Source organism: Phlebotomus papatasi, chromosome 2 (assembly GCF_024763615.1).
Source record: "Phlebotomus papatasi isolate M1 chromosome 2, Ppap_2.1, whole genome shotgun sequence".
NCBI classification, from domain to species: Eukaryota; Metazoa; Arthropoda; class Insecta; order Diptera; family Psychodidae; genus Phlebotomus; species Phlebotomus papatasi.
In genome coordinates, this window is record NC_077223.1 from 83,297,531 (window position 1) to 83,312,701 (window position 15,171).

The following is a 15,171-nucleotide window of genomic DNA, read 5'->3' on the forward strand; positions in this document are numbered from 1 at the left end:
TATCCTGAAATAATTTTTTAACAATTACAGTTGATTGGATTTCGTCACCTTTGTTACTCAACTTACTCAATCCCCGGCTTTTGCGATTTACATTAATTTTTGCTTAATTCTCCCCGTGGAATTTTATCAGACATCCTCAGAATATTCTTCCGATCCATCTATAAAGAGAAAAATTTACCAGAAAGAGCTCCCGTGGCGATTAGCAAAAGCAAAATTTCCAAGGTGACTAACAAGATGGCGCAAGATGCAATTTTCGTTCAGCTCGCCGAAGACACTTCGTTAAGCTTGCGACGGCGGCCGAAACGTTTTTTTTTTTCATTTTCAGTCGTGCTGGAGATTTTACTGTGAAAGGTGGTGCTCAAAACGCGTTTTTTCGCCCTCCTACAGAAATTCCTAGTGAAAAAAGCGCATTTCTCTGTGAAAATAAACCTGTGAAGTTGCTCAAATAACCCCAATACTGTGCTCAGAAGGAAGGATAACAGTGGAAAAATGAATAAATCATGTGCGAGGTGTAACAAAATAGTTTATCCCATTGAGGAGCTAAAATGTTTAGACAAGGTGTGTTTTATCCACTTTTAAGCATTCCCTAGTATTCTATGGCCTTTTTAGTGACTCGGGAAGTGGTCAAAGTGCAATTTTTGCTGGAATTTATAGGATTTTTAGTATAAAAACAGAGAATTGCTCAAAAACATCAAATCCCTCATGTGATGGCATTACTGAAAACATCTGCTCTACGGATTGATGCATTTCTATTGAAATTTGGGGAGTTTTCCGGGAAAATGAGTCACGTGGGGGATTTTGGAGGCTCCCTAGGAGCTTTTAGGTGCCAATACATGCAGAATTTTAGTTAAATAATAGAAAACTGTTAAAAATTCGGGCGATGTCTCAAATTTTGTGAGCCGAAATGGCGGCTAGTGCTCGAGGATCGATGTTGTTTTGGCTTTTTTCTTGGAAATTTCTGAGTAAATTATCCCAATAAGGTTCTTAGGAGCCTCACTTGGACCTAATCCACCCCTTTCGAAGGAAAAACCCCTAGATAATCCCAAAAAATGAATATTTTCATCAAAAAACAAATAGTCCTCACACCCACCGGTAGATGTCTAAAAGGATCATCCCCCAGGGATTTTTTTCTAATCCTTTTAAAATTTAAAATATCCGTTAGAAATCCAACTGTCAGAAATTCAACAATAAAAAAATCCAATTGGACTTTTTATTGGATTTCTTGCCATAAAATCTTTCTCAATTGCCTCCAATTGGGGGGCCTCAAGCGACTGGAGAAGTCAAACGTCCTTGAACTTTGCCACACAAAAAATGCGTTTTCTCGTTTGTTTTTGAGCGATATTTTTTCGTGGTGGAATGTATTGGTTTAAACAGATACAGAAGAAGAATAGGAAGAATGGAAGCGAGTGTGAAGAGAGAAAAGGCAGAGAATGAGGCTTCAGCATCTTATCTTCAGTGATACGCGAAATTGTTGTTTGTAAAAGTCTCGAATTTTCAAGGGAGTGCAAAATTGTGCTGAGTAAATTGCTTCTTTTATTTATTTTTATATTCATTTTAATATGATGAAAAAAATGTGTAGTTGAGGCATTTTTTTAAAAGATGTTTTGGGAAGATAATTTTAGTAGATCTCTGAGGAATTTCTTTGAGGTTTTCCGCTTTTTGCGTTATCAATGAGTCAAGGTCGATGATAGACGATTAGTTTTTCATACGCTTCTGTATCTGACTGGCGTATCAATTTTTATCGGTATTTTTCATCAATTTTTAATAAAAATACAGTCGAGTTCCTCAAATTTGAACGACGGACGGTTGTGTTCAAAATGTAAAATATGAGGTTATGTGAAGAAAGATTTGCGTGGATTATGAATTAGAATTAGAACCATATTTTTCTTTGGTCTTTCCTCAATATTATCGTATTATAGTAACTTCCGCAACAAATTCCATTTATTTTACAATAAATGACATTGATATATTCTCTAAAGTTATTTATCTTAATTTAGGGAAAGTGATGTAGTATTAGTTTAGGGAAAGGACTGTCGCCTAACCTCAAACAAGAAACATTTCAAAAGGCCAGAGAATCAAATTCTCTCGCATTCAGTACAGTAGGCCCTTTAAAATTTGGGCATTTTGGACCGAAATGTCATTGAAATTACAAAAAAAAAAATGCGTTAAACGTTTTAAATTCCAAAAATTTTTTGTTTAAATACTCATAATTTAATTTGTATACACACATAACCTGTCTGACCAGTTAAGCGTCGACTAAAGTCTGAATTAATCCTTTTTATACCTTATTTTTAAGAAACTCCCATATAGAAAATATACCCCTTAAAAATATACATGAAGTACAAATGACAAAAACTAGTTCTTATTTAGGCCTACCATTCATATCTTACCAATAAGGCCTAAATTAGTGCCTAAAGCTGGGTGTTAATTAAAGCCTTAACGCTGTGAGTTTCCATTACCGTGTGCCAGACGGGAATTAGGCAAACTCAACCAAATTTCAACCTGCTTGCAATTTCGGCCACTTCTTTTATTCCTGAAATTTCCATGAATTTTTAGTTCTTCAATTATAAAGAGTATACAATGCAAAAAAAACAAAAATATCGCTTTAACGAACGAAATGATGTGCAAAAAGACTGGTGGAATTCCGGAAGGGCACGAAACTATGAGAATCAGTATGGCCGAAATATTACCCAAAGCTATTTCTATATTTTTATTAACAAAGACGATAAACTGTCTAAAAGGTTCCAAGCAACACTCCTTAAAAAGAAATATCAAAAAAATCAAGTTGTATTAAAAATAATTGCATTTCAAATTTAAGACTTTGGCGCTTGCATCTTGCATTCAACTATGCCGAAATTTCGTACAGTTACCTTATTCATCAAAATCATTTATTTAATCATAAACAGACTTTAAAAAATGTTAACACATTTTTTTAAAATTAAACTGTCGTTCGAATTAAAAAGTACACAGCTCTCTTCGGTTAATCGCCTGGTCCGGGGATTAAAATGACATTTAATTTTTTTTTTTGAATCTGGTTAACGATTTTTGTATTTTGTTCTGTATGAATTTATTATCTTAAGAATAACAGAATTTTCTTCGTGGTGCGTTTATGTTTCATTTTGTATCATATTTATTAAGAAACTGATAATATGGATAGCTAGTGATAAGCCAAGATCAGCTTATTGTAGGTGAGATTTTTAACATGCGCAAACTCGGATTGCATACAAATTCGATTTGGAACTAAAGATGAGAGATATTTACAGCAATTTGGAATCAAATTTCTGAAAAATTGCAAGCTTTTTATTTAAATCAAATTATCAAGATGTAAATGAACTAACAATTGCGGAATATAGACCAGAATCTCCTCTATAATTTTGCCCCAAAACATCTTCTCGGTTGCTTTTGTCCAGGTCTTCCACTAGTTTTCGACCCTTTACCCTCCAATATGTTAGTAGAATTTTTGAAATCTGAAGTTTCGAGGTTTTTGACGTCACGCAGTTTGACCGTCTATTCGTCTCTCCGTCCGGCCGTTACCACGTAGAGTCCAAACGGCTAGAGAGTCTTGGTACCTTCGGGAGACACTTCATAATTCGACCCTGGGACCATTAACATGCCCCTAATTTTGCCCTCCACATATGTTATTGGAATTCCTCGAAAACGCGTCGAACAATTTTTTTCCTTTTTGGATATGTTTTAGAGGGTACTCAGGCGGTTATTTCGTCTATATGCGAAAAAATCGTTGAATCATTATTGCTTATAACGATTTTTCAAGGTGAAAGATTAAAAAGTTTCTAGATCAACGGATCAGTATCATATTTGGACCCGTTGGAAAGGTCTTGGAATTTTTGCCATGACGGTTCTAATAGGTTATGTCTCTAATTTAGAGCGGTAATGAACCTATTCATAACCGTTAAGTAATTTTTATCAGAAAATCAATTGAATTACTCCTAAACTATTTTGGGCAATGTTTTGAGTGAATGATTAACCCTCTAACGGGTAAGACCGCCTCCAGGCGGTCTTCACAAAAATCACATTTACAGCGACAATTAAGGTTTTATTTATTTAAAAGTGCTATAGTGTCCTCGGTAATAGTCTTATAAACATCTCTTGAAAGTTTGAACTCATTTTGAATCTTCATTTTGTTGCTATTCCCAGTTTTGTGTGACAGGTCAGAGAAAAAGCAACAAAAAATATTTGTGCAAAAAAACTAATTTCCAATTTCCATAAAAATATCGATTTAAAGTTATCTGACTAAAATAATTTTTTTTTTACTGAAAGATATGTCATTCTACTTTGAATATTTTATTTAAAAAATTTGAAAAAACTAAAAATGTGAATTTTAGAAGCAAAAAGAGTTTCAAAAAATTTTTATATTTTCTCACCTAGCGCCTAAACTAAAAAAGATAATGAAGAATGGATGATTTTTTCGACTTTATTGGATCATAATTATCCTAGAAAACATTGTTTTAGAACTCTTTTTCGCATATTAAAGAAAACACCGTTAGAGGGTTAATCGGTTCAAACCGGTTGTGAACCAGTAATGAACCGATTAGTATTTTTTTGTTAGAAAAACAATTTTATTACTCCTAAAACTTGTAGGAATTTTTAAATGTGATTTATGAATCGGTTCAAATCGGTTGGGAACCGGTAAATAATGCAAAATTACTTTTAAGGTGCAGCATCTAAGTCACGAGTTCGAGCAATTCGTAATGCCTGGGATGTTTTGCCACTCCTTTTTAGTCTAAAATGCTTTTAGCTCAAGTATTAATCGAACTTCGGTTTTATCAAATTGCGACTTTTTTTTAGGTAAATTAATTCATAACTTCAAATTTTAGACTTTTTACCAAATAGGGTAAAGTGATACAAGTTGAACATAGTGTTACAAGTTGGACAATTCGCCGGTACAAGTTGGACATGGCTTTTTTCTTGATAAATACAGTAATAAATTTGTTTTTAAGCACAAGGAAACAAATTATAAAACTAAAACATTAAAAATATACAAATAAATATGAAATACTAAATTTATCAAGAAAAAAGCCCTGTCCAATTTGTACCACTTTACCCTACGCAACATAACTTTGCGTTCTTGAGTATCATTGTATGAATTTGAATTGTTTTACAGAAATTTCTTGATAGAATTTTTTCATACATACATAGATATTTCAATAAAACGTTCTGGTACTCCCAAAAATTATAACTTAATTATTTCATTCATGATAATATCGTTATCCAAACAGATATTCAAATGATAAAAATACATCCCCATAAAAATTCTTACACATCTCACACCTTACGTCAACGGAATTTTGTTTAAAAAGGAAACTAAAAGTAAAGAGAAAAATATTTTATTATTGTTTACAATTTACATAAAATATAATTTACAATTTTTGTTTTATTTTCTTTTATTTATTTTCTTTTTTTTTTCAAAAAACGCGTTTTACAAGATTTCGTTAACAACCAGCTGCCAATTTTGCTCACTTTGCTCATTGTTTTTTTTTTCTGCAATATGTAAAACAAAGACAGTAAATCCGTATAAGAAAATGCAAATAGCAGGATGTTAAATTTGCAGAAGTACTTTTATGTTAAATACTTTGACGCACGAGGGCAAATGTACTATATAGCTAAATAACTTCTCGTTGGCCAAAATGAAATCAAAAGAGGAACTAAAGCAATTTATTTTGAGGGTTCACATAACTCTTGTGGTAATAAATAAATTAAAAAAATAAAAAAAAAACTGTGTAGTATGTGCTCAAAATAATTAGAGTATTATGGTGTGCGATGGATAGAGTGAAAGAGTTTAAACAAAAACGGATGTAAACAATATGCGAAATGGAATTCTTCAATGAAGCGATTGCTCGATGGTGTGTGTATCTTGAAGATCTTTTTTTTTCTGTCTCTCTCTCTCCCCATCAGCATCCGTACCAATGATGATTGATGAAAATTAGTATAAAGTATGGGATGAAAGAGGAAGTCAACCACCCATGAAAATATGCATGACTTTCTCGTGGAAAAATAGAAGAAGTTGAAGGCAAGAGAGAGAGAGAGAGAGAAAAATTGAGAGATTCATCGGTCTTGTAAATCATTGGAATGAAATTGGCTTGGATATCGTTTGAATTCATAATGAACTATGAAGCTTCAGTCTTGCATCCAAATAAATGTTTTATAAATATGCAAGAATTTGATTCTCTATGTTGGAGATATCAATCAGTGTTTCTGCAAATGGTAAAACAAAGATAAAAAAAAAAAACAAAATATAAGCGCACTTCGGTGTCAAGGAAAATTGTAGCAGAACCTGGACAGAAATGGGGATATTCTAAAGTTGATTAGCAGACTTTGCACAGAAGTGTTTCTGTTCAAAAAGCTGATCAAATATATCACAAAGTTTTCAGACAATTCGAATTTTATGTTTATGCTCCTTCCTGCTATTTTTTTTTTGGAATGGAATTTTGTCTAGATAATCTTCCTGGAAACTTCTGAATACTCCGTGTGATTAGTTTCAAAAGTCCTCTTATCTCTACCAATTGACAGCGTGATAAAAGGCACGAGGAATTAAATTGATAAGATTGGAAAAGTTTTTATGGCAAAATGATAACATTTGGATTAAAATATATTTTTTACCACAAAAAAGAGCAATGTTTTCAAATATTTAATAAGTCAGTTATGCAATAGCCGGCAAACAATTCAGAGAAATACAAAAACAGGCAATACATATCTATTGCAAAATTAATTATACTGCTTACATTTCAAGTACTCCACATTTTGTTATTGCTCGAAATGAAAAAAAAAAACATATTCACATATCTTAAGCTATTTAAAGAGAACATTACAATGAATTCGTTATCCAGAGGCTAAACGGTTAGAGATATCGTTTTCTGGTCTTTAATGACCCCTCACATAAATTAACCTTTGAGCATCTTTGAAGGAAATCAATAATTCATGCTTTTATTTCTCTTATTTTTTACGCAAAATAAAAAAAAATAAAAAACCAATATTTTAATTTTCTTTCCATAGAATTGTTAGTCCAATAACAAGAATATTTTAAATCAATAGAAAGATTATTTAATATAGAAGCTTCTATTTGATCCCAAAACATTTATTAACATTGAATTATTTACCTTAAAAATTGTATTTTTTAAAATTATTTTAGATTTTATTCTTTTACATTTAATTTTAGATTTTTGTATACATACGTTTGTCTTTAAAGTGCCTTACTATACAAAAAATAAAAGCGCAATTTATTGCACAATGATGTCCACAGCCGTCTTAATGTTGGTAACCGATCTCATTAGTAAAACTTTCAAATAGTTCTGAATTCTAGAGAAACTGTTCCAAATATCGGCATAGTTGCATGCAAGCGCCAATGTCTTAAGTTTGAAATCTAATATTTTTTAATACAAATTTATTTGTGTGTTACTTCTTTTTAAAGAGTGATGCTTGCAACCTTGGAGATAGGTTATCTTCATTGTTTTCTCTAAAATCATACTCAATCAATTTTAAAATAAATAAAAATATAGACATAGTTTTGGGTAATATTTCGGCCACCTTGATTCTCCTAGCCCTTTTCAAATGCCTTCAAAATCTTTTTTACATCATCTTGTTCGTTAAAGCGACATCTTTTGTTTTATTTTTGCATTTTATAATCTCTAGAGCACGCAAAAACTGAAAATGCATAGAAATTTAAAGAACAAAGGAAGTGGCGGAAATTGCAAACTGGTCGAAATTTGATACACTAACCCTAATATATTTCTTAAAGCAACACACAAAAATTTTACTGTGAAAATCAAGAAAATACTGTTTAAAAAGTCATTTTACTTCAACATTTTTGAAAAATTTGCCCTAATTCCAAAAAAGAAATTCTTCCAAAAAAGAAAAAAACGCTATGCACATTTAATCAAATTAAATAAAAAACCAACTCATAAATCCAAAAATCAAGAAAACATTAGGTACAGTTTAAGAACAGTAAAATTTTCTTTCGAGCACTCCGCGAATATTCCTTCACCACTTCTCTTTTTATTCAAAGTATTTGAACATATTTACAGCAATTTGAGAAATATAAATAAGGGGATTTAAAGCATTTGTTGATGCTATTCACTTGATATCACAGTTTTTAATGAGATAATTGAAACAGTTTCTCTGGTAATCAACAAAATCAATTACAACCATGCCTAATTGCACTTAAAACAGCCATATCAAATTACGCGATACATTTTAATAGCATTTAAATCAATCTCCCCCAATTTAAACTGATTTTTTTTTATTTCTACTTCTATTTTCAGTCATGGCACAAGGCATGTTTCAAATGTCACGAATGTGGAATGACTTTAAACATGAAAACCTACAAAGGATTCAATAAATTGCCATATTGTGAAGCGTAAGTGTACCCTATATTTCTCATTTCGCATGCAAGAATTTCAATTGAGTTCTTCTTCAAACATTTTCAACTGACTCATTCGAGATTTTTTTTATATCAAAAAAAGATATTACGTCACTTCAAATACCAAATAAATTTGTGATTCGTCAGTAGTGTGAGTCTCTAAGAATGTATCACTCATACTTTTTGATAAGTCACATTATTATTTATGGTTTATTATGGAATTGCATAGAAAATAATTGAAAAATTTTGCAGTAAACATGAATAAGGTGATTTCTTGGAATTCAACGAAATTTGAAAGAAATAATCTTCCGCTAGAATAAGATTTTCAATTAAGATATACTTCAGGTGAAATAATTTTTTTTCTAAGCGATCAGATGTATCTCAATAATATACCTCCGCCAGTTGAGTGGCGGAGGTAAAAACTTTTTTTATATTCGGAAAAACAGATAAAGGTGAATAATTCCTGAACTTATGGGACAAGGTAGAATAAGCATAAAGCAATTGAAAGTTTGCACGAAAAGCTCAATATATTGACAACAACAAAATAGTCTTGGATATATCCCTCAAAAATCCTTCAAAATCTGTACTAAAGAAAAAATATGCAAGGAAAAACAAGATTAAAAATAAAAATCAATAAATTTCCTTGTAAAAGTGCTTTATAGTTCATCATGATTTTTTATTGATACACATGGCACTTTACTAACCTAATATGTTTTATAAAAGAAGGAGGTATTCAACTTCTCTTCCTTAGCAATTATATAACTATGTAAATTTATTATAATCTCTAATATTTCTAAATTAATATTCTTTGTAATTTACATGAGAAAACAATTTTTTAATATTTATATTATTCAATTTTGAAATTTTCCTAAAAAGCTTAGTGTTGTATTAAGTTCAAATATTTCACTGACATTAGATTATTTTAATATTGTTCGCCGAATCTAATAAATGTAATTTTGCTCCGAGCGCCTCATATAAGATTAATATTAATATTAAGAAAAGCCGGAGAGAGAGGTATATAGTATCAAAATTTCAAATGGAACATCACCTGCGTTAGAAAGAGTACACTCTAGTGGAGTAAAAGGAGTAATACGATGAGTAAGATATTACTATTCGTATTAATTGCTTTCTGAATCGTATTACAGGCAACTCGAGCAATTTTCCATGCGTGCCAACTGTGATTCGGTCAGTTTTCGAGCGAAGCGCGAGAGAGAGGCATGATAAAACACTTGCTGTCTTTTTTTACCATTCTCGCAGTTCAGAAAGTATTAATCTTAATATTAATCTTATATGTGACATGGTCATCATAGTGCCGTACCCTTCTAGAATTCTTCCAAAGTCCTTTTCACATCATCTCGTTCGTCGAAGCGACATTTTTTTTGTTATTTTTTGTATTGTATAATCTCTAGTGCTAAAAACAAAAAAAAAATCATTGAAATTTAAGTTGCCAAAGAAGTGGCCGAAATTACAAGCTGGTCGAAATTTGGTACAGTTACCCTATCTTTGATTTTCATAGATTAGTAAATTGAATTTTAAATTGCCTCAGAATATCGTCGAAACTTAAAAAAGATGATTTTCATCATTTCAATAATCTTATTCTCAAAATTTAGCCTGTAATTGATTTATTATCTTCAATAATAACAGCTCTTATAATGTAGGGGAAGGCTTTTAGGCTCCGAACTCTTCATATTTTTCCCATATTGCTTTAATGAATTTGACCTATATATAGGGGAAGGTTTTGCACCTTCGTAACGTCGCAGGTTCGTAAAAGTTGATTTTTTTCCAAGTTACTAAATGATTTTCATCCATAGTCATATATTCGCAAAGCTAGTCCAACATCTCACATTTCCTGACAAACTTGGGAGCCTAGGACTTTTTTCCTGGGTTCAAGAAGCAAAAGTAAAAAATGGGCCTAAAATCGTAATTCTGATGTCAAATATTTTATGCATTTTTTCATACTTCAAGTGTCTTTTCAAAAAAACAACTATTCTACGTTGTAGAGGGTTTATCAGAGTTAATATTTACCGTGAAAATCTTTTGCTCGAAGGAGATCGTTTTTGTAGGTTTAGGAAAATTCACAAAATGTACCACCTTTGCAGGTTAGAAAATTGAATTTTGTTGCTTCGTAAAAAAATCTGTCAAAATTGACATTACGACATTTGTTGTTGTTGTTGCTTTTTTCTTTGACAGTGGATATTGTGTTTTGGATTAGTGAAAAAAATTGTCTGTGAAAAATCTTTTGATTTCGAAAATATGGGAAAATCAAGAACAAAATACGACAGAATTAAAGGTGAAAGAGATGAGGAAGTTATGCAGGTTGCTCTACAGCAGATTGTATCAAACAGGCTGAGAATCAAAGATGCTTCCGTGATGTTCGGAATCCCAAAGACCACCTTGTATTCCAGGCTGCAAATAGTTAAAAAGCAATTGCCGGAGTCGCAGGAGGTGTCTCTGATGATGGGGTTAAAGAAGAAGGACATGATAAACAAATTTGCGTCACGGCAAATTTTCACCATGACCCAGGAAAAGAACCTTGTGGCTTATCTATTGGCCGCCTGCAAGCTCAATTTTGGGCTTACACTACAAGCAACCCGAGAGCTGGCATACCAATATGCAATCAGCGTTGGTCAGAAGGTTCCGGAAAGTTGGGAGATAAACAAGAAGGCTGGACAGGCATGGGCCTATTGGTTTCTGAAGAGACACAGGTGGAATTAGTAACTTGTTTAAATGCATTATTCTCGTCTTAAAATTTGAATTTCTTGTTTCTAGCGAAATTTCTCTACGAAAACCAGAAGCAACTTCCATTGCAAGGAACTCGAGCTTTACACGAGCGAATGTGGAAATTTTCTTTAAAAATCTGGAAGAAATCATGAAGCAACACGAATTTGAGCCTGCCAGAATATTTAATATGGATGAAACAGGACTCAGTACTGTACTTCAACCTCCAAAGGTTTTGGCAGATAAAAAAGCTAAACAAGTGGGGAAATGCGTCACGACAGAACGAGGGGAATCCATAACAATTTGCGCATTTGTTAATGCGGCTGGTGAAAGTATTCCTCCAGTCTACCTTTTCCCTAGAAAGAAAACCCATCCAGAGTATATGGAAGGTAGTCTGGAGGGGTCTATCGCATTCTACAATGATAGAGGATATATGGATTCGCCCACGTTTCTTAAAGTCCTTGATCATTTCAAAAATCATACTTTTGCATCGACAAATAATGAAATCTTGCTTATTCTTGACAATCATGCATCCCACTTGTCTCTGGATGCAATAAAATTTTGCAGAGACAGTGGGATACACATGCTGACTCTTCCACCGCACACTAGCCACCGAACACAACCGTTAGATCTCAGTGTCTTCGGCCCATTTAAGGCCTACTGTGCGAGCGCTTTCGATTCTTGGATATCAGCAGGAGGTGGCAATCGAGTAAATCTACGTAATATTGCCAGACTCTCTGCAGAACCACTCCGAAAAAGCATGACATCCAAGAATATCAAGGCAGGGTTTTTGAAGAGTGGAATTTATCCCTTGAACAGCGCTAAGTTGCTTTCATCCTTTGAGCCAACTAAGTACGAGTCCACGTCGACGGAAGTTTGTCGCAGCGTGTCAGGAGACAACCTTGGAAATATATCAACTTCATCATTTTCAACGGCTTCAACAGCAATTATTCCAAAAATCGCATTTTCCCACGAGGCCACTACTCAAGTAAGAATTCCTCCTGAAATCATTAATGAAGAAAGTATTCCTAAATTTCATCATCGTGAAGAATATGCAGAGTACAATGAGCAAGATAGATTCCCTCAAGACTTCCAGGAAGAGGTCTTTCCTGAACCTCCTCATCATAGAGAGCATAACGAAAAAATGATTCCCGTCCAGAGCTTTGTGTCACAGCAGGAGTCGATCTCATTCGATGATCAAATTCTAGATTTATCTACTCCACGCCAAGAAGCATATGACTGTAAAATGCTAACAGTTGGTCCTAAGAAGATTTTCCCTATAGCTGATGGTCCATTCGATCTTTCTAAATCATCCAATTTAAATGTGGTTCCTCAACATTCTGAGCTTACATTTGGAGGCTTGGAAGTGCTCCGGCCACTTCCAGCCCCTCCCAGCAAGTCAAACCAATCTACACGTAATAAAACAATGCAGTCTGTTATAGCCACTGGATCACCGGAACTTCAAAGAAAGAAGCAGATGGCTATGAGGAAACGGATCAAGGACGAAAAGAAGGAAATAAATGACCAAAAGAAGATTCAGAAAAAAGGCACTGCAAGAGGTGTCAAAAGGACGATTATGCCTGATACGGAGTTGCCAGTAGTCCCACAGAAGAAACGAGGACGACCTCGTAAAGTACCTCTGGGAGAAATTTCAAAGTAAAAATATCCTAGATGCTAATACTTACAAGCTGTAAAAGTATATTATTCAATATTATCTCAAATTTGGGTTTGTATTTACTTATTTTGAGTTACAGAATTGGATGTAAAATGGATTGTTATCACAGCGAACACTTTTTCTCAATAAAAATAATGTTGAATATCATTTTTATGTGAAAATATTTCATGATGTTCAGGAAGATGTTTCATGAAGATTTCAGGATGTTGGTTAAGTTTAGATGTAAAGCATTGGGAAAGATCGATTCGTGAATGTAGTTTATCCAACTGTATTTTCAATCTCTTCTACGAGGTTACTTTCGGTTCAATAATCATTAATACTTTTGGTTCCTCCAATTCAGTATTTTTCTCCTAACTTTCAGGGTTTAGTTTACAGCAGCTCTTTGAAGTTCAGGATGTTATCTTTGATCATGGAATCTGAGAATCACAATGCAATGATCACACACCACGCTGGATTGCAAACCTTTAAGAAAACCCTTTTCCTACCAGCAATCTTTCATTTTTCTGTCCTTTCTCATTATCTCTTATCCCAGGAGAAGTTGTTTCTAATGTTGGATCGAGAGGAAATAAGCGAGATTCCGATTACCGACTCTGGCGCTGAGGCTACCACAATGTTTTGAGCCACACCTCAAATCCTGTAAGCCACTCTAGGATATTTGACTCATCCAATCCAAGAATTCCTTAGAACAATTTACAAAAATTAGTAAAATATTCATCATTTTTCAAGAAAAACACACTCTTTCCCAAAAAATTAGGACTTTTCAAGATGTTTTTTTGTTTTGCTAATGTCAAATGTGTCAATCAATGACATATCAAACAGTAAGCCTAAATATGCTTATGATAGATGTGATTCATTAATTACCACTTCGGTACATTTTGTGCATTTCTTATTCAAATTTCCTTGTTTTAAAATGGAATTTCCCACATTTCACTTTAAATTGGTGGCTGCTAATTTTCGAAATCAGTTATGCCCGAAATATGTTCCGTAAGACCAATTGGAAGTGTTAGAGAAAATCCGAGGATTACAATAGGTGTGATTATGAGAGAATCACACTTAACTGGCTGTCAGAATGAAGCACAAAAATGGTTTTCCGAGTGTCAAAAAACATGTGTTAGAAAAATAGCTTAAAATTCATTTTTTTAATGCGTGATACTTCCTACAAATGGTGAAAACAAGTAGATGAAAGTTCCATCTAAGTAGTGATGCCCAATTTTTTGTGTCCGGTGTAATGTTTCCGGAGAAAATGAGGCCTACAGAGGTTGGAAAATATGGTACGAAGCAGAGTTAAAGCGGACACATTCGTAAAAAATGCAGCTACATTTTCATTTTCCTGTAGAGGAAAATCCAAGGACTTCCAGAAATTTTGTGAGGCAGAATTATGAACCCAATAAGTAAGAGATTTTTTTGATATAGTGATATAATTGATTCGGTGTGTGTGGCATTCAGTAAAAAATATTAAATCTTGGACTCCTTTTTTAGTACGAACCTTCACAATCTTCCCCTATAGGAAATATGGGATTTAAGACTAGTTATTAAAATTACCTATAGAAAAGTCAGATTAATTAAATGAACATGGGAAAAATATGAAATATTTGAAATCAGAATGTATGCAAAGCCAAAGATCCTCCCCAAACCCATTTTTTTGCAAATCTTCATCAAAAACAATAATAAATTTAATGATGTAAACTTTATAATAATTTCCCATCTCGTTTTAGGTCTTTTAAAATTCCCAAGAACACTCTCTAAAAGAGTTTTTCATGTAATATTGTAAAGTCTTTGTTGTAGGAAATAAACAGTTGCTCTTAAACGCAATCTATTTCCTTTCACAGCCAAATGTTTTGGCAGAACGTTACTATACTCTTTTTCAGAAGCTCTGGGAATGTTTCTTTTTTTTAATTTGTTGCTTGACCTTTTAAAAACCGAAATTCCGGTATATAAAAATTCTTTCATTTATATCTTCATTCTAACATTTGTTGGTCTGATCTTAGGCACATTTGAAATGCATTGAAAGAAAAAAAGTGAAGACGTTGATGGATATTTCGCATAATCATTTCCCGTTAATTAGTAAGAAATAGCACTTTTTGAAGTTTTTTCTAAGGTTCTTTTCCTTTTTTTCTTCTCACGGGTTTATGTCTTCTTTTGATATCTCAAGTATACATTTTTTTAATATTCGAATCGTCCGTCAAAATATATTGCAAAAGTCTGTCTCTGTCGTTATTGTCAAACTTTAATGTGTCTTTGGAGCTATACATCTGCTTATCTTAAGTGGATTCTTTTTCTTAGAATCATTTTAATGGTCAAACTTTAATTTACAAAAAAACTATCCGTTAGATATTCATTCATAGATACTTTTTTTCTTGACTTGTCGAAGACAGAATTCTACTTCTAAAATCTTCTGGATAAA

General features: G+C 33.0%; 2 protein-coding genes across 2 annotated transcripts in view; both read left to right on the forward strand.

The window, feature by feature from the left end:
- Positions 1-322: 322 nt before the first annotated feature.
- Positions 323-15,171, forward strand: part of LOC129804714 (LIM and SH3 domain protein Lasp) — a 48,381-nt gene continuing 33,532 nt past the window's right edge. The window contains exons 1-2 of the mRNA XM_055852258.1: positions 323-558; positions 8,277-8,371. Of these exons, the coding sequence (XP_055708233.1) occupies positions 490-558; positions 8,277-8,371 (164 nt within the window). The 5' untranslated portion in view covers positions 323-489. The remainder of the gene's footprint in view (positions 559-8,276; positions 8,372-15,171) is intronic.
- Positions 10,390-12,914, forward strand: LOC129804713 (uncharacterized). The gene is made up of 2 exons (XM_055852257.1): positions 10,390-11,079; positions 11,144-12,914. Exons 1-2 carry the CDS (start codon positions 10,628-10,630, stop codon positions 12,750-12,752), a joined length of 2,061 nt encoding a protein of 686 aa, XP_055708232.1. The 5' UTR covers positions 10,390-10,627; the 3' UTR covers positions 12,753-12,914.